The sequence below is a fragment of the Piliocolobus tephrosceles genome, chromosome X (genome assembly GCF_002776525.5).
Source record: "Piliocolobus tephrosceles isolate RC106 chromosome X, ASM277652v3, whole genome shotgun sequence".
Lineage (NCBI taxonomy): Eukaryota > Metazoa > Chordata > Mammalia > Primates > Cercopithecidae > Piliocolobus > Piliocolobus tephrosceles.
In genome coordinates, this window is record NC_045455.1 from 77,688,210 (window position 1) to 77,708,373 (window position 20,164).

The 20,164-nt window shown below is 41.1% G+C and overlaps 1 protein-coding gene across 1 annotated transcript in view; it reads right to left on the reverse strand.

Annotated features, from left to right (window-relative positions):
- The window catches only part of FREM2 (FRAS1 related extracellular matrix 2), a 182,835-nt gene extending 167,030 nt beyond the window's left edge, over positions 1 to 15,805 (reverse strand). Inside the window, exons 1-2 of the mRNA XM_023208694.2 lie at positions 10,633 to 15,805; positions 5,365 to 5,454 (exon numbers count right to left, since the gene is read on the reverse strand). Coding sequence (XP_023064462.1) covers positions 5,365 to 5,454; positions 10,633 to 15,805 — 5,263 coding nt within the window. The remainder of the gene's footprint in view (positions 1 to 5,364; positions 5,455 to 10,632) is intronic.
- Between the last annotated feature and the right edge of the window lie 4,359 nt (positions 15,806 to 20,164).

The window sequence follows — 20,164 nt, forward strand, 5'->3', positions numbered from 1 at the left end:
TGATTTACCTTCCAGCTAATTATCAGTAATTATTTTGCCTTAAACCCCGAAGGTGTTGGTCATTTTCAAGCAAAAACGTGTACTCCTTCTTTTAAAAATGAAAGACTTCTGGTAGTCTCTTTGTGTCTGAGGAGTCAATCATCAAATATGGCACAATTCAAAAGCCTTGACCTTAAATGACATTTCATATATAGAAATGACTTTGCAGCTTCTACTATGTCAAGATACTATTTATAATATCCTTCAATAGCATATGAATCAAGGATCTTGGGGGATGGAAAATAGGGCACCACAGGCATAATCAAAGACAGCAGCAAAAAAATGTCTGGCTGTGGCCCAGATAACACTATAATGGCCAACACAGATACTATGTCTGCCGCCCCAGTTTCAATGCCAAACTCCGCAGGCAGAACTCACTGAGACTGCGTGCCTATGTCATATGAGAGGTTTCAAATAAGGAAGCAGCAAGCTGGTTTTCATAATGAATACAAATGTAAGACTCCTCATACTCAATATGTCCAGCCAGATGATCATGTATTCTAATTTCTTCTTAAGCCTATCAAGAAACAAGCTGGATCTGATCCTGAGGCTTTGAGACTTAAAAAAATAAAAAGTTTACACGAGGACTTTTTAATGAAAACTAGAGGTACTTTTTGCTAATATTGTCTTCTGCTTCTCCATCTGTCCTAATGTTATCTCATACCATGCAAGAAAATACTGGGGTAACTGAAAATACAGTAGTGGTCCTGCTGGCTTGAAACTTTTAGTGACTTATAGGAAATCCTATTTCCTTTTAGATTTTAAATTGTATAATTATTTAATCACAAACTGACAAGTTTTTTTTTTTTTTTCTGAAAAGGCTTCTTTAAGAATAATATGAGCTCTGAACTGGTGGTTAATACTTCAATCTTAAGTACATTTCACTGAAGATTTCAAAGGAATTTTCACAGCAGTTGATTTAGTTAATTTCATGCGTTTAAAAAATGTGAAAGCTTCACTAAAAAACTTTCCTGGTGCCGTAGGGATTTAAATTAATGCTAGGATAGGACAACGTTCTAAAGGAATGCAAAGGGTCTACCGGGAATTGTTTATAGGAGTTTTTCTTATAATACTATTTAATTGATCTTTATATCAAAAGAGAGCAATTGTTTTTCTCCTGTTTATCCATTCATTTATTTTAATATTAGGTAAGTATTTACCTTGTGCTCAACCTTGGCACTGAGGTACAAAGATTAATGATACCTTTTTTGATATGAAGGAGTTTCTTCCTTACTAATGGAGGTTTTCACATTAGCAAATAATCGTAATATGAATTTTTACTGTAAATAAAGTTGGGGATAAAAGCATAAAAAAAGAGTGAGGCTAATTTTGTCCCTGTGATGTTGGGAGCAACTTTGGAGAGGAAATGATATTTGAGCCTGGTGTTGAAGAGTGATTAACAATCATTAGGGTTGAGGGTGGGGCATGCCTGGAATAGTTATGTGAGACTAGCTTTCACATCACGGTAAGGTGCTAGAAGGGCCTCACAAAGCACTTTCATGCTAGAATACTTTATAGAAAAATTACAGAGAGTTGAACACTGAGAAAGAATCAGAGAAATATGTTTGACTACAAAAAGGATAAAAGAATAAATGTTTTATTTCCCCCCAACAAAATTCCAGAGTACTAGATCTGGAATTAGAATTCAAAGAGGTAATCAACAAAGGAAAATGGATTTCCCAGGGCTGTATTATTATAAGTTACCTTCATGAAGATATAAAGCGTGAAAACCGAAAGAAATGGAAGACAGTTAGCTAAATCCATAGGCAGGTGCTACACATATATACACGAGTGCATTAGATGAAGCCACAGATAGCAGGAATATATTCCTGAACTTCAGAGTTTGACCTTATACTTTGTAATGATGCATTCACTTATGGTGACTGGCCCAGAACACCTGGGTGAGTGCCTTATTCTGATATCACATTTTCATGCTCTTTACTAGTATTCCAATAAACATACTGCATTATAAAATAATCATTATAAGAATTACACTATGAAAATAAGTATTGGCTACTAGACTTAGTACCTGGGTCACAAAACAATCTGCACAACAACCCCCCTTGACATGACTTTACCTATATAACAAACCTCCACATGTACCTCTGAACCTAAAACAAAGGTTTTTAAAAAGAGAATTACACTATGATACCAAGAAAGAGTACTACAAAGTTTAGGACTCTACAACTTTTAAAGCATTTTAAAATAAAAATGCATACTTTAGAAAACACAAAGCTCTTTGTCTATCCCAAAAGCAGATCCCACTCTGACTTCACTCACATCTATTAAACATTCCTAGAAAGTTGGTCTGAAGAACCCAGAAAAGTTCAAGAGTTCCCCCCTCTTATCCCTATTCTGAATAAGTGTGGAAGTTATCACTTATTATTGCTTGAGGAAAGAATTTGAGATTGAAAGCAGCCTCTAGTTGCCCAGCTGTGTAGCTTGAAGGAGGACAGTTACTTATTTTGCTAACTCAGTTTCCTCATCTGCCAAATAGAAATCATACTAAGTGTTTTTTTGCTGTGTTTTTGTTGCTCACAGAGATGTTACGAAGGCAAAATCGCATAAGTAACGATAAATAACATAGAAGGTTTAAAATCTAATTGAAATAACCCTAAGATACAAGGATGTGTGTATGTGTGTGGACATGTGCTATATCAACCAACGTGTATTAACTCCAAATACAGTAGACTTCCCCTGAGGTAAAGACCCTGATGTTATCTATTGCTCAGCTAGTGCTCTCTTTACTTCTTTCATTTGGTACAAGTCCCAAAGCACTCCAAAACTTCAAAGGTAGTAACTCTTTCCCAAGCATAGTCCTTTTAGTAATGGGTAGTAACTAATCCATTACTACATCATAACGGAAGAATCCTGTGGCAAGCCAGATTCCCATGGTAACACAATTAAATCTGAAACAGGAGGTCTCAGCCTTCTGTTCTTCTCAATCTCTTCTCCTACTCTAAATCCCTTACATTGAATTATGTTTTATTTTTAAGGTTATTCAAGGATTATGGTTGCCCCACTAATTTCCTTAGATAGTTACTGTTATAAAACCAATCACATTGATTTGAAGATGCATTTATCAGATTGAAAGCAAGCTGGACACACAGAGTTCTCAATTTTATGCCATTGTGCCCTGAATTGCTTCCCAGGGGTGAAATACTCACACATTTCATATTTTATCGGGATGACTTATAGATATGCCTACTATCACTGTATAGAGTAGATGACAATAAATCACTACAGCTAATTAAATTTAAACAGTATTGCACTTCTCATTCAAGCATTAGAACATTTATAAGGCAATGCAAAAATCCTAAAAAACATGTAAGAATCAGATTAAAACAATTGAGAGATATGAATGTGACTTTTTAATCTTGCAGGTCTCTGTGTTTATTCTGTCAAAGGACAGTTTTCCTATACCAGGGGAATTAAAGTAAATTCTATTAAACAGCTTGCCAAAATCTGCCTGAGCTCCACAGGTAATGCTATGCCAGTAAAGAGGAAGAGTGTAAAAAAGAAAATCTGAAATTTTTCTCTCTCACGTGAAACTATCTCTCTAAAAAGACTCCTAAAATGATACGTTCCTACTTCCATAAAGACAATCTTTAGAGGCCTTGCCACATTTTCAGCAAATTCATATATAAACCCAGCCTCGTCAGCTAGGCATTCTTCACTTAATATTTTGCACTTAATATTTTGAAATATGATACCACAGAATGTTTTCCAAAATTGGAATAGAGACCAAAATTTTAAAGTAAAGGCTACCATTCCACCCAGCTAAGGTAAAATAATGTGTGTGTGTGTGTTTGTGTATGAGCAAAAAAAGCAAAATATTTTATTAAAAAGTACAGGATATTTTAGTGTAATCACAGCCATTGAATTTGAAACTTTTTTTGGTAATTTTACAGAAAGTCACACTTTTGCTATTGAGGTTTATTCAGTCATCTTAAGAGATAAACACGGTGTTTTAAACCAATAATTTCATCCTTAAATTTTGATATAAGTTACACAGATTTGGATTATTTCAAGGTCTCAACAGTTAGTTACAATAGAATTTCCCATTTGAGCAGCAAGGTTCAAGAAAAAGTTTTTTTTTTTTTCAGAACTTTGTTTTATGCTAGGATCCCTTTCATCAACACGTAGAATACTAAACTATGATTTGGTTACTCAAAAAAATAAAGGCACTCACATGATTTGACTCTCTGATTTATAGTAGGAATCAAACACTTGAACCCAACTTAACACATTTTTTTTTTTTGCCTCTCTGGCACACACTCAACAGTTGACATTTTTCAGAACTGTGATCATGTTGTGTCCAGTGATATTTGAAACAAATCATATGTAATCCTTCAAAAAACATGGAGGGTAAGGATGCAGTCTTTTTGAGATAGACAACATAATAGTGTGCCATTTTTAAAAAGCATCATAAGGAAACAGATAACAGAGTATGAATTATTTTTCTCCTCCCTCTTTCTTCTCTCTCACATATCCCCTCAGTTCTGATGTCCTGTTCACACAACACATGTACTTGGGGAGGTTATTTTGCTTCCCAAGAAAACATGCAAGAACAAAAACATCTTTATGAGCAATCTGAAAGTGACCAGTTTTTCTACTCATCCACAGGGTTAGGAAGACAAGAGATCCAAAGCTGAACGAAGTATAAGTGGCAGACAGTTCTGGGGGAGCAATGAGAATATCGCCCAAGAGGCTTAGCTCAAAAGTCATATCCTATACTCTGAAGTATTTTTTGCACTTAACCAAGAAAAATTTTTAGCTGGACTAGGTCACAAATTGCCTAAGAAAATCATTATAAGTCCTGAGATTGGTGAGATAAAACAGACATTAATTTACTACTGATTTCTTGGTGAATGCAACACGTTATCCACCAGTATTAACCCACACAGAACCCATGAGCAAATTAGGAAAAAACAGCTCCTTTGGGCAGCTATACCTTGGTGAGCACATGGCTATGAGTGGAACCACAGCTGAATTCCAACATCCTCTTACTGACTCAAGTAGGCAAACTCATGCAGGGTGTAACCTGAACAACTAGACATGGAGATCCTATTTATACAGATTTCTCTCTTCAGTGCTTTACAAATAGTAAGACAAAAGTAATATAACTAAATCTTTTATCTATAGCCATCACATAGTAGGGTTGTGTCATAGTGAGATTGTAAAATTGTCTACAGCAAATACCAGGTTAAATTTAGGTGATCACGAAATGCTCCTTGATAAAGACTTCTTGTAATAATGTCATCAAAGAGAAACCAAGAAAAGTCTCTCTCCTTGCTGTCACTACCAGGAGAGGGGAATACTTACCACCATCTTCAACTGCAAAATAGAACATATCACTTGTGGCATTAGCCCCTTCTCTTAAGACATAGCATATTTTCATGTCATCAATGTCAGCTAGAAAATAACCAAAAAACAAGATGATTAATTACCAGAGTAAAATTGATGATTCATTGTGGTAAATTTTATTGTCTTATTAGTTTTCCTATAAACATGTTTAAATTCCGTTTTCCTCCTAAGAGAAACAGTGCTGTTTCATTTCTCAGATCTCTAAGCCCCTAGATTTCAGCTGTCCCATGGAAACCTGATCCCTTACACAGATAAATAGAGTGCAAGAGTTAGTTTATAATAATAGCAAGGTGTTGCCCCTCCCAGTGGTATTTGCATGTTCATGCACCAAAGGAATGACTATCTAAATATGGAATGTCAGGCACCATGACAGGTGGAAAGGAAGATATTTTGAGGCATGGCAGATTCCCTGGCACTCTTGAAATCACATCCTTTGCCTTCCTGTAGGGAACTGGCCCGCAGAGGACAGAGCTTTGCTCCCTGATACTGGCTAACTTTTCTTACTTTTTGTGCTGTAGCAGGCTATGTTTTAGCTCTCCAAAGTTTGAGAGAAAAAAATAGGGTGATATTTTCAAAACGTCACACACATTGAAATAACTGATGACTCCCCGTTGAGAACAAAAAACATCTAATAAAAGTGGAAACAGGCCGGACACCGTGGCTCATGCCTGTAATCCCAGCACTTTGGGAGGCTGAGGTGGGTGGATCATATGAGGTCAGGAGTTCGAGACCAGCCTGGCCAACATGGTGAAACCCTGTCTCTATTAAAAATTAGCCAGGCAGTAGTGGTGCATGTCTGTAATCCCAGCTACTCATGAGGCTGAGGCAGGAGAATCGCTTGAGCCTAGGAAGCAGAGGTTGCAGTGAGCTGAGGTTGCACCACTGCACTGTAGTCTGGGCAAGAGAGTGAGACCCCATCCCAAAAAAAAAAAAAAAAAAAAAAAGTGGAAACCTTTATTCATAGCAAAAAGTTATATTGCCTCAGAAATGTTCCTTATGTTACTTCCTACTCTATCAAATTCACATGCATAAGTTTGTTTTCATTACGAAGACACAATTTTTAAACTTATTCATCCATCTTACCAGTTCCTTTCCTTAATGATGCCACACATACAACATAATAAAAAAAAATCATTTTGTTCTGTGATACTAGTAATAGATGATTAATCGATCTGGACTTTTCTAAGATTACATAAAGTCAAGATCATGGCTAAAAATAGCTATGACAATGATGTAGTATTTATCTGTCTAGTGTGTGTTCTGTGGTTTTTCCATCTCCTAAAGGCTCTAGTAAGTTCGTGCTATGGAATTCAACAGCTTATACAGAAGACAATGGCTTTACGAAATGTTAATCTCAAGTAAGGCAAGGCATTAGGACAGACCAATGACACCACAAATGTCTATAGCTCCACTTTACAGATGTAAAATGTGTGCTCTACCCTAGCTCATAAAGTTTTGAAAGGTGAGTCTTTATTAGGAACACTTGCAGAAGGGAAAATCTGATTTTATAGTTAATGGTACCTTCCTGCTAATAGAGGTATTTGGAGGTGAAACATGCCTAAGACGTTTGATTTCCCTTAGCACTTCATTTCTCTTTTAAAACAACATAGTTAATATAGAGCTGGGGGTTCACTACGTTGTCCAGGCTAGTCTTAAGCAATCCTCCCACATCGGCTCCCAAAGTGCTAGGACTATAGGTGTGAGCCACCGAGCCGGGTCCTACCTTTCTAACTTTACTGTAACTTTCCACACTTTCTGCCTAGCTTCAGTTTTATCTTTCTGTATGGTCATCTTTCCCAGTAGATTAAAACCTTCAGGGATTTTTTTTTCCCTATCTTAACTTCCCACAGTTCTTTGCTTAGGATATTACAGTAGCAAAGGCGCAAATGTTTCTCAATTTAAAATGAAAGGGCTGAGTGGTAGATCACACTTGTATCTCTACCTTTGCATGTATGATGTTTCTGCCAGGGTAAGGACTGAAGCCTCTGCACAACTCTTTGCCTATTTACTCCTATAATTCTTAATTTTATAACCTTCACTTTATCAGTAAAAAAAAAAAAGCAGTAAACTCTGCCGACAACATATTTTTACTACAAGAACCACGACCTCTGGCCATGTGGGGAAGACCCTCTTCCAATGTTCCCATCCCTTCAAATTGCGTAAGAAAATCTAAAGGCTCTACCAGGAGAAAAGGCTCTGTTTAGCATGCCCAGCATCTGTATCAATGTTTTCTTAAGCAAAATTTTAATCGTTAAGGGATAGTTTCAAAGAAATAAATCCTCACTTTGAAACAGAATTTTAAGAACTTTTTTTTTTTCCAGATAAAGAGAACATAAATGCAACTATATGGCACTCTGGTACCCAAATTTCCCTCCAAGTAGGGCATGTGTTATTGATTAGTTGGAACATACTAAAACCTTTTATATTTTCCATATAACTAATTAATAATTCATGGTTCAAAAAGGAGCCTCTAAAAAAAGTAAGTAAAGACTTTCATTAGCATATTGGTATTCTAAAGGCACCTCTACAAATAACATAGGCATACCATAAATGTATATAACGCCTAGCTTTCTTTAGACACAAAATTAGTAGAAAGATAATCTTGATAGCCAAAATGTAATCTTTTTAAAGCAAATATCTACGAATTATCTAGGTTTTCTTCTGGTTGCTAAATATACATTAAATTTATTTCAGTTTATCGACAAAAGTATTCCATGAGTTTTTTGTTTGTTTTTAATTCTAAGTTCATTAACATGTCAGGCAACCACATCTGGTTCAAACTATTTGAAGACATTTCTGCTTTCCTGAAACTGATTTATAAATTATCCCACAGAATATATCATTAGTACTCATTGTAGGGAAGAAAAATCCAGGTACTTGAGACATGCAATTTAGATCTGGACTGGGGGAAACAGGGGCAACTTGGGAAAGAGGTGAAGTTTGAAATAAATAAATGATATCCATAATTTACCTAATCATACATTGTTAACTTTTAATCAATTTGATAACTTTTAGGAAGGAATTAATTTTTTTCTTCTGGGAACCATTTAGTCAATCAATTTAGGGATAACCTTCTCTGGCCACCTGTGCTAACTTGATCTAATTCAATGCATTGAAAATCCATCAAAATATAGGTTTACCTTATCCCTTCATGACAAAGTAAAAACAAAAACAAATAAAAGGACTGCATAGTCTTCACTCTAAGCACTGCTTTCATTTGTCCTACTGGAAGAAGAGTCATAGTAGCTTTCTGATGGCGCTTTCTCCATTTTTTAAATCACTTATCTAATCTCCATAAATAACAGCTCTGAATCAAACTCTAGCCTTGACTTGTTCAAATGAGTGCTGTGGGATTAAATACCAACAGCTTCCCTAGTCAATATTTTGGTTTGTATTGGAATGTGCTAATTTTCCTTAAAAATTCTTAAAAAGTCACATCACATTATAAGCATAACTTCTCTACATTTATAAAGATGATAAAAATTAATCATGGTGACTCAAAGTCAGTTAGAGACAGAACAACTGCCTATAATGAAATAGCATAATTTTTAGAGTTCAAAATTTCAGAAATAATATTCTAATATTGTGAGTTGTTGGGTTTAGTCCACAGAATTTAAATTAATTCATCTGCCTGTCTCCATCAAAATTGTCCTTTCAAAATATCTCTAAATCAGATTTCTTTTTCAGGTCAGAGGAGTAATTTGAAGAACCATTTTCTATTATCTAATATATTCCTTTCATTCTCTTCCCTTTCCATGAAAATAAACCAGTATAAGACGGCATGGCATCGCTAGCCTCAGAAAGCCTTCACATAAAAGTTTCCTACTGGTCTGGCATGACACTTGGCACTTTGAGGTTTCCCTGTCCCTGCAGGCTCTGGGATACATTCAGGCTTTTAGCCAAGAATCAGGAGGTTGGAGTGTGGAGCTATTTGCCAGCACCTAAAAGAGAGAAGCAGTTCACTTTAACACTGCATTTTGCTACATCCATGTTTATTAAACCTTTTGTTATCTAAGAGTACAACACAGTTGCAGGAAAAGAACACCCCCACTGGGATGCCCTGGGGTTAAGCTCCATCTCTACCTATGGATCCCACATAGGAAAGATCTAGTGTCCATTCTGACATTGTGAGATTTTCATGAAAGCAACCCAAATCCCGCTGAAATGAAAGTTGCACGTTCTACAGAACAGAGTCCTGACTCCCAAGCCAGTATAGTGAATGGGCTTCTCCCTTCCCTCATTAAATGCATAGGACACTTGTCCTTTCTGCCTCAGATTGTGTCCACCCACAAAGGAAGTTCAGGTTAGAAACACCCTGTTGCCTAAAGACCGCAGGTGCCAGAGGCAACTGTTTTTTGTTACTGTGTCTGTAACGGGTCGGAGAGGAGGTTCACAATGATGAAATAATTTCCCCCTTCTACTATTAATCTTGTTTACATATCTTCATGTTCCCAATAATGAATTAGATGTATATTTTGGTGATGAATATATTGTTATTTTATACATCTTTAAGTATACTTTCCTTTTTCATGTATATCCTAGTAGCATGCCCTGTACCTATATGTCACTGTTATAACTCCAGATAGGTGTTTATCACTTATGTCTCTGGATGAGTATTTGCCTGAGTCATGAAATATTATTAAAAATTTTAAAAATCAAAAAAGCAAATAAATGTAAACAAATCTTTTAGTTACAAAGTTCCTAACAACCAAAACTGTGTCAGAGCAATGCCCTTAAAATTTAGTCAAAGTAACCTAAGTTTGAAGGCTTTTTTGGAATAGTGATTGATAATGACAGCACTGTGAATAAACAGTATTTAGAAAGCACATCCTTCATTAAGGTGCCAAAATGCTTCATGAACCACCTGCAGGATACAACACAGAGGATGCTCCGAAGATAGGTATGGCAAATGGAACAGAATTGGAAAGCCTGCTTCAATTTTAATTCACCAAAGTCCGCCCCCTGCTTCAGCAGCATATTCTTGCCACTTTCAAAATACATCAGCACTTCCTCTAATGAAAGTCACTGCAATGGGAGGTAGGACAAGAAGGGAGCCCTCCTCCCAGGGAAGTGAGTCCCTGTATTCTCCCCATCCCCTTTGTTTCCTTCCCTTCTCTTGGACTCTAATTTGATGGTCTGTTTGTGAGGCTTTCAGTGAAGCCATATTCTCAGGAAGCAAGACCTGGAATGTCCTTTGATAACCAAGAAAAGAAACATGAAACATACCTTGTGTGAACTGTGCAATGCTGTGGTTGCCTTTGTCCAGGTTGAGGAGATATCCATGTTGAGGGGCCTCTGTCACAATAAACCTAAGAGAAATGTGTAGGCTGTCTCTGTCCTCCACTTTCAATATTTTGCTTGTGATCATGAACCCCAAGTGGCCAGTGGCTAGAGTGCGAAGTGTAGAGGCCCCCTTATTCACTGCGATTTGGGGGACACTGTTGTCAACAGCCAAGACCTGGATCTTCATCACTTGGGGTCTCCTTGTTTCAAATACCGTATCGGGAAAAACATAGAAGTCTGTATGTGTGCCATCAGTCACTGTGAAGGAGAAGCTATCTTCATTCGACTCGGTGCCATCATGTTTGTAGCTGATTAAGTTTTCATTCAAGTCTTGCTTGGTAAAAACCGTGACAGGTCTGGTATTGTTGAATAGGAGATGGCCATGAATAGGCACCTGGGTGATAGTGAATTTCAGGAGTTTGTCAGGAGTATCTCTGTCTTCGACAGTGAGCTCAAAAGGAGTAATCAGCTTGTTTTCACTTTCACTGACGACCAGGTTGTGGATGGTGACCACTGGCTTTTTATTATCCACGTCGCTAATGGAGATACGGAAAGTCCGAAAGACAGGGTTACGTCCATCAGTGACTTGAAACTCGAAACTGTCCATTTTCACTTCATCATCAGCTGTGTGGATGTAGTAGATTTTGTTTCCAGCCAGTTGCAGTTGAGTGAAAGATGTGATGGACACTCCAGGCTGATCTGTGCACTCCAGGTGACCTCGCATGGGGGCCCTGGTGATGGTAAAAACCAAGTTTTCATCAGGACTGTTCAAGTCACTAGTGCTTAGTAGGTCTGTTGTGAGAGTGACCTTGCCACCTTCTTTCAAGGACACTCCCTTACTTATCACATCAGGGAAGACAATGTCAATGCTCCCGATGGACACATAAAAGTAACGATCTATGAGAGGATTTATTCCATCAGTCACGTCAAATTTAATTAGGTCCCGAATGCCCTCTCGCCCCAAATGGACATACTGAATTAAGTTTCTGTCTACTTCATCCTGGGTAAAATTCATGCCCAGTGTGATATTTTCAAAAGCACCAGTAGGTTGTCGTCTCTGTAATAAACCATGTCCAGGCCCATAACGAATAATATAAACCAAAGATTTGTCTTCTGAATCTAAATCTGTTGCCATTAATATTTTGTTGTTGATAATCTTGGTATCCCCAATTTCTATTTCTAGTCCATTATTGATAGTCATTCTGGGCGTCTCATCATCAACAGGGATAACTATAATGAGGACCATCCTTTCCACAGAGTGCTTCCCATCTGTTAGTTTAATCACAAAACTGTCTTCCTGGGTCTCAGAGTCATCATGCTCATAAATAATGCTGGAACTCTCTATGATCTGGTCCAAGGTGAAGCTTTCGACCAAAACCGTGCCATTAATTAGCTGATTCATGATGTGACCATGAGTGGGGAACTGGGTAATAATGAAAGTTAAATCATCCAGGGGAACATCAGCATCAGCAGCATTGAGAATGGGTGTATCAATTACCAGACTCATGCCTTCCATCACCATAAATTCTCTCATAAACAGCTCTGGCTGTTCATCATTGGTGGGAATGATTACAATGGGGAAGAACTGTCTCTCTGAAAAGTTAATACCATCAGAACAACGAAAGATAAATCGGTCCTCCACAGGTTCTACCCCTTTATGGACACTCTGGACATAGTTTATGTGGCCCTGCCTGAGATCTTTCAAATTGAAAGCACTTATGGCAATCCCTGCTCTCGACTTCTCAGAGCCTGGTGCTGGAGAAATGTTTTCAACATAACCTGAAGTAGGTTGAATAACTATAGTACACAAGATGTCGTCATTCAGGGAATCTATATCTTCAGCACTTATATGCATTGACGTTATAACACTTTTATCACCTTCCATTACCATCAACTGTTCACCTACAGAGATTTCCGGGGCCTGGCTATCAACAGGCAGGATGGTCACCCACATAGTAACTCCTTGGATAGTATTGCCACCAATTCTCCATTCTTGAGACATATCTGACAGACTCAGGTTAAAAGAATCTGCTTTAGGCAACAGGCCTATCTCTCCACTGGTGTGGGTATATACAACAGAGCCCTCCAAAATGTCCCTTTGAGTAAACTGCTCCCCTGGAATGCCATTGACCAAGATTTCCCCATACAAAGGTGGATCTTCCAAGAGGAAAGTCAACATCAAGTCATCAGTTTCCTCACTGGTCCCCTTAATAACATTGGCAGTGACTTCAGTAGCCCCATTTTCTAAGACATCTAGATAGGACTCCAGAGTGCCAGTAGGATGACTCAGTATGGGCACTTCATCGTCCACTGGCCGGACATTCACTCTGAGAGTGATGGGTACCACATGATGTCTGTCACTGACTTCCAAGGAGCAGCTATCAGTCAGGGACTTGTCCCCATTATGGGCATAGGAAACTCGTCCCTGTTTTATGTCCTCCAAGTGGAAGAGACCTCCTACATGCAGGATCTGTCCAGACACTCTCATGTGGCCGTGTTTGGGTGCCTGTGTGAGGGTGAAAGAGATATGGGCAACGTCAGTGTCTACATCATTCACGTACAACTCTGTCTCACTCAGGATGTGGTGACCCTTCTCCTGAATAGTGAAGCCGGTGTTGAGGATCTCAGGTGGCTGGTTGTCCACGGGCTGCAAGTAAAGAGTAAAGGTGCCTGGAGCCACATTCCCAGCTCGGTCTTCCACCTGGAACTGGAACTGGGCCACTCGAGTAGCCACACCTAGTTCTTGACCTGGGGGTCTGTAAGCAATTTTATGATGATTGATCTGGGCTTGGGTAAAATGGGTCACCACGACTGAGGGGTTGTCAGTCAGGACCAAGGTACCCAGTGGGGCTGGCGAGTGGTTTTCATCTGTGTCTGTGGGGGGCTGAGTCACTGTGTAACGCAGTTCTCGGTCATCTGTGTCTAGGTCAGTGTAGCGCAGCCACTTCTTCCTCAGTGGTGTGAGCTGGGATTCCTGTACCACCATACGAAGGGGACAGCCACTGCCCAGCTCTGGAGGAAGGCGATCCACAGGATGGATACGTATGACAAACCGCTGCAGCCCAGACTGATTAGGAGGGTCATGGTTATCCTGGACTCTAAATGTGAACTGGTCTGTGACTGGCCCAGTACTATGGGGCCCGGAGTGTCTATAGAACAGCCTGCCCTCTGTTATGTCCTGCTGCTGCCACTCTGTCACTGTTCGCTCATAAAATGCTCCCTCCTTCCTCCAAAGGCCCCTGAGAAGCTCCTGCTTCTCATGGGGAGGGTGAATTTGGCGGAGAAGCAGATGTCCCGTAGTTAAGAAGGGTGACTCCAGCACAAAAAGCAGCAGAGAATCATCTGAATCCATGTCAGTTGCACTCAGGGAAAGGGGCAGGATGGGCACTGTTTCACCCTCTGCCAGTGTCAGCCCTGTGTTGGCATTGAGAACAGGTGGCTGGTCATCCACAGGCACTAAGGTGATGGGGAACAAAAACTGTACCTGGTGCCTGCCTCCTCCGTCCACCATGCGAAGCACCAGGTTGTCGCTAAGTGAGCCGTCTTTGTCATCATGCTGGTAGACCACCTGGCCAGCTGCCAGCTCAGCCACTGTAAAGCTCTTGGGAGCAGAGCTGCCACTGGAAGCGCCCAGAACGACAAGGTGACCATGCCTGAGCCCAGCCACCACCTCTAGCCGCACCGCTTCTAGGTCATCCTCATCGCTGATGACCAAGTTTTGCGGCCCACTGCCTGCAGGGCCTGTGAGGGGCCGAGACTGACCCTCATAGAGAATAAGACCCGTATTCCGGGTGACCACCGGAGCCATTGTGTTCATGGGCTTCACCACTACCATGAAGGCAAAAGGGTCTGAAGCTGCTCCTTCTAGATCCACTACCTCCAGTTCCAGTTCAAAGAGACGCTCCTGGTCGGAGTCTTCAGAGGGCGGCTGGTAGGCAATCTTCAGGAGCCGCAGATCCCTCTGAGTGAAGGAGGAAAGGGGCAGGCTGCGATCATCGGTGCTCACCAAGTAGCCCTGGCCAGGCTGGAACGGAGAGGTAAGGTTGAAGATCAACAGGTCAGGGGGAGACTCAGCATCCTCGGCTGCCAGCATGTCTGGGGTCAGGGCCGTCAGTACAAACTGGTCCACTTCCATCATCATCATGGCCACGAAACTGGGCTTGGGTGCAGTGTTCTCGGCCCCTCCTCGGATTCTCACCAGAACCTGGAAGTGCTCGCGTTTCAAAGCAGGGCTGCCCACAGGAGCCCCTCGTGAACGCAGCTCCACCACCATGGGCATCCAGTCCCTGTTTGGCGAACGACTGGCGGCTGTGTGGCGATAGCGCACGCCTAGTTCCTGGAAAGCTTTGCAGTCCATCAGGAGAGGCTCCGGAGCGCCTCCCTCTCCGGCTCCTCCAGGGACCTGCGGGTAGTGGAGTTCTCCATAGCGAGGCAGCGCGCCCAAGCCGGACAGGATGCCTACGCGGCATTCCTCTGTCTCAGGCTGGTAGGCGAACTCCAGGCTCCGCGCGTCCAAGGCATTGCTGGTCCCCAGCAGTTCTTCCACTACCAGAGGCAAGTTCCGAGTCACAACCTCCAGCTGGGTGAAGACCACCTCCACCTCCAGTACCAGTGGTAGCACTACCGCCCCTCCGGGCGCGTCGTAGCGCAGCTGCAGCCGGACGCGGTCCCGAGACGGGCTGCGCGCGCCCAGGTGAGAGTAGCGCACTTCGCCAGGGCCGAAGTCGCACGGGAAGCGCTTGGGACTCAGGCGGCCCGGTCGCTGGGCCAGTGCGTCGTTGTCTAGTACCGAAACCGCACAGCGGTCCCCGGGCTGCACCTGCAACACCAGGTCATGCAGGGGATCCAGCCAGACTTCACGGCCGAAAGGCACCCGGAGTCCGCGGTTCGCCAGCACTATGGCCTCCTCAGCAGGAACCCCTGCAGCCCCCGCGAGACCAGGGGACAGCAGCGCCCTGCTGAAGGCAGCGGGCTGTGCCGGGACGCGGCTTACCAGTGACAGGAGAAGCAGCAGCAGCAGCAGCAGCAGCCGGGGCGGCGGTGGCGGTCCTGGCTGTAAGCTGGTGGAGTTGCCCGTCCGGCGCGAGGATAACCCGGGAGTCCCGGCTGCGTGCATGGTCCGGGTGTTCGGGCTTGGACAGGTCAGCCTGAGAGCATGCGAAGTCAGTCCCCGGGCAGACAACAAGAGACACCGCCGGGAAGTGCCAGGAACTCCGCGCCCTGCCTGCGGGGTCCTCCTGCAGCCCGGGCTGGGCCAGAAGGATGGCAAAGTTGCGCGGCGCCGACCGAGCTGGAGCCGCAGCGGAGGAGCCTAAGCTTTCCTAGCCCGTCCAGTTCCGCCGCTCGCGACTCTGTCGCGCGGAGTATTGAATCCCTCCACTTCTGCTTTCCAGGTCCCGGGACCCTGGGCTTTGAGGGAAATCCCTCCCCTCGCACTCCCTTACTCCAGTCCTCCCAGGAGGCCAATCGTTGGTCGGGGGAGGAGGCGCGGAGCTGAGGGTTGGGTAGTAATTTCTGCCAATCAGGTCTTAGAGGCTAAGGCGGGGAAACTGCGGGGAGGGGAGGAGATAGAGGCGCAACAGGTTGTCTTGGAAGTGAGGGCAGAAGTGGTCCGGAGTTGCCCACCCCTGCTTGCGCTTCGCTCTGGGCTGGTATTGATAGATCTGGTACTCCTGCAGAGAAGCCGGAACACATTGCGCTCCTGGGTTCACTTCATCTGCCGGCGACCAAGGGTTACCCATTTTAGCCACCCCCTACTCCTCCGCCCTATTCAATGAAATCCCGCGCAGGGCATGACCATTTCTCAAGGAAACTTGCACAACCCGGGGAAAGTTAGACGCAATGCTTTTTGAGTTTGAAGCGATATCCAGAGCGTTTGAGAAGAAATTCTGGGGCATATTTGCAAAAAAAACAGCTGGAATTAAAAGCCATAGCTAGAGCAGGTTGCACTCCAGCCCAGCCCCCTTCGGCGCGCCCCCACGCTGCCTTCTCCTCGTAAATTACAATGGGCACAGTCCTCCGATTGGTGAGTTTTTAACAAGCCCCTCCTTTGCAACCGAGGTTCACAGAGTAAAAGGAAAAAAGGGGATTTGGAATGCGTGAGAAATGCAGTCTGATCAGAATCGCTAGTCTTGCACCAAAGAATAAATTCTAGGGAATGTGGCCCCAGGCTCTCCCAAATCCGATTCTGTTAGGGTAGCTGTCATTAGAGACGTTTCTGTTCTCTTCGCAGTAATTAGACCAAGCACAAACTAAACCTACTTGTCAGCATCACATTTCTTTGCATGCCACGAAAATTGATAAATATCTGGAGGGCACACTAAAATAGTTTAGCTCTCATTTCAGCCAGCAGGTTTTGAAGTCAGAGCTTGAGCTATTCCTGCCCCCTTGTGTTTGTTTGGTTTCAGTAGTGTGTAGATTCCCTTTTTAAAAGGTTTTCTATCAACTCCCCTCCCCCCTCCAAAAAGACTCCTTATAATTTAAACTTAACCATTTTCTGATTGGCTCCTAAGCAATCATAGTCAGAATGTTTTACTTTAGGGTAATATTATTTTTTTCTCCACTAATGCAAATCTGATTGCTAACAGGAGCATAGAATTGGAGTAATAGTCATAATTGCCCTTTTCCTGCTCCAAGGGATTTTGAACTTGGAAAAGAGAGAAATATAAGAAACTGTCAATGCCTTTTTACTTTTCAGTCTAAATTGAAGCTAGAAGGTGCCCGTGGGAGTAATTTCTGTGAGAAGTGCCTATCCTTTTAACCCTTTGTGTTTTCAGCATGAGCTCCTTCAGACCAGAATTTTGATCCTTGCTTGACATAGTTACAGCTATTTTCCCGACTGCAGCACAAACTCTGTACATAAGTATGGCTGGGAGATGCCAGATTCCTCTCCATGAAGCCTACTGAATGGTGTCTGTCTCCAGGAGTCAAAGACAGGAAGTTCTGAAATCTTTCAAAAAGAAGCAAGAGATCAATTTAAAGGAGTCACTCATCCAAGCAAATGTGCAAGCAAGCAAACAAGTAACATTTAGTTAATTAAATATTAATTAAGATTATTCTGTGTGCTCTGCATTGTTGGAGGAGCTTTTAACTACTACTTAGAAATTGATGGATACATTTCACAATTTATTACAAAATGAGCATCCAGGAACATAGAAGGGATGTGGCCCTTACTTTAAATACATCAGAAAATCCCCCATATAACTCTTTACCAATTTCCTATTTGCTTTGTCATTATTATTTTATAATTTATTATGATTATTTATTATTGCATACAGAATTCAAATTACGGAAACATGGGGGGAAATTCTGCTATTCCCTGTTCCAAATTAGAACAAATAAGATGCCAATTAAACTAGAAAACCAATTTCAGAATACGGCTGTTTTTATAGTATATTTCGAATTCTGGTGGTGTGTTTGTATGGAAAAATGTCATCTGGAAGCAAAGTGGCCCTTACCCAGGCATTGTGACCCTGGGTAAATTCTGAGCAGAACCAGACTAACAGCTTGACCCTTGATGCTTCTTAGTGGCTCCAGGGTTTTCCTTTCTTCCTTTTAAAGTCCAGCTCTGTTTGACTTGCAAGCAAGGATAAGATCGGCATTTGAAGTACGGTAGTGTGCCTCAAGGGCAGAGTTCAATATTTTGTTTCATGGTAAGAAAAATACAGGACCACATTTATTTTTACATAGCCTAAGGAAATCAATAAACTATAATCTTTCTGACTTTTTAATTTAGTTTGCCTTGATTGAAGTGATAGAATGATTCTTTAGAGATCATTATTAATTTTTGGTAAATGTCTTAGTTATTTGTTTTGTAAATCAAGTAGAAGGTAACACAGACTATCATTTGCCTAAATATATGTTGCATTGATGATCATTGATAAAACAGTGAGATGTCAAATTTTCATTTGAAAGCAAATATTATTAATGAAGATCATCTCTGTTTAGGGTCATAGCTCAGTGTTAAAAGATATGAACGCTTAAAATAGCAAGAATTATTATTTTACAGTCAACATTCTCAATATCACTCAATATCATGAGGAATGTTAGCAAATGTGTGTGTGTGTGGTTTTTTTTGTTTGCTTTTTTTTTGTTTTTACAAAATTCGAGCTTAACTTTTCACTTCTTACTTTCTTAAACCTTATAATGCTTCCTATACATACCATGCGTAAAACTTTCCTGAAAATGCATTCTTAAATTTGTTTACTACTTTAAAGTCACACCAAAATGTTTTCTCATATCAACTTAAAGTTAAAATTATTGATTGCTAAAACTCACAGACTAAGATTAAGCACTAGAGAACTTGTTTTCTAAAGTAAAGGAAGCAATGTAATTAATTTGTGATTCAGGCAAGGTAGGTATTTAGGTGAAAATAGGATGGTAGGTCTAGGACTGGAGGTCAGACTGGAACTAAAAACACATCTAGTTAAATTTTGAGAATTATAGTTTTCATTATAGAGTTTATTTCGTTTTCCTTATGCTTCTCCACTGGATCATAATTTTCTAATAGAGAAGATTGCCTCATAGATACTTTAAAAATACTTACAGATGAATTATTGAAGCTTCTTGTGAAACATCCTTATTCATTCTCAACAAATGTTTATTCTTCAATGGCATCAAAACCATAGTTTGACTATAAGCACAAAACTTCACCGATTTCAGAGCGGCACTGAGGGGTGAGGACAAACAGATATAGACTCATTAACCAAGAGTTGGGTTCCAGTAGTGGTTCCGACATCCACTAAACTGTGACTTGTAGCAACCCTCTTTATGTTTTCCAACTATAGTCTTCTCAACTGTAGAACAAGAGAATCAGTCTTTGTGGACAAATTCCCTTTTGGTTTTAATATGCTTGTGGCATAAGACCAAATTTATGGACAACCTGCTATTTTGCTTCCTCATGTCCCTTGGCCATTGACTATAGGTCTCATTCTTGCCAGAAAGACTATCAATAAAAATACATCACTGCTACTAGGTCAGCAAATGTAGAACTCAAATTCATGCCCCTTACCAATGGCTCAATTGTTTCTGCCTAAAATATACAGAACAACATTTGTATTAATTGACATGGACAGCTTAAATACAACATCTCTAAGTAATTATTTTTGAATGAAAAATAAAATTGAAATGAAAGTCTAGAAATGCAAAACTTAATTAAACTCATCATAAGGACAGGTGAATTTTCAAAGTGGATTTATTATTGAGTGACACATGGCTTTACAAGTGCCCAGACTTTCCAGACAAAGCTATGTTCAGATGGGAGTCTATCTGGGTAAGAAGAAAGAGCACTGGACTAGAAGCCAGAAAACCTGTTTTGAAACTGGCCGTTCCATTTGCTTGCTTGAAGCTCAGGACCAATTACTATAATCATCTCTGAAAATGTGTAATTGAGGAGAAAGTCATTTATATACAAATATAAAATGTATATGTATTTATGTATATGTATATATGCAAAGTGGAAATGAGGAGAAAGGAT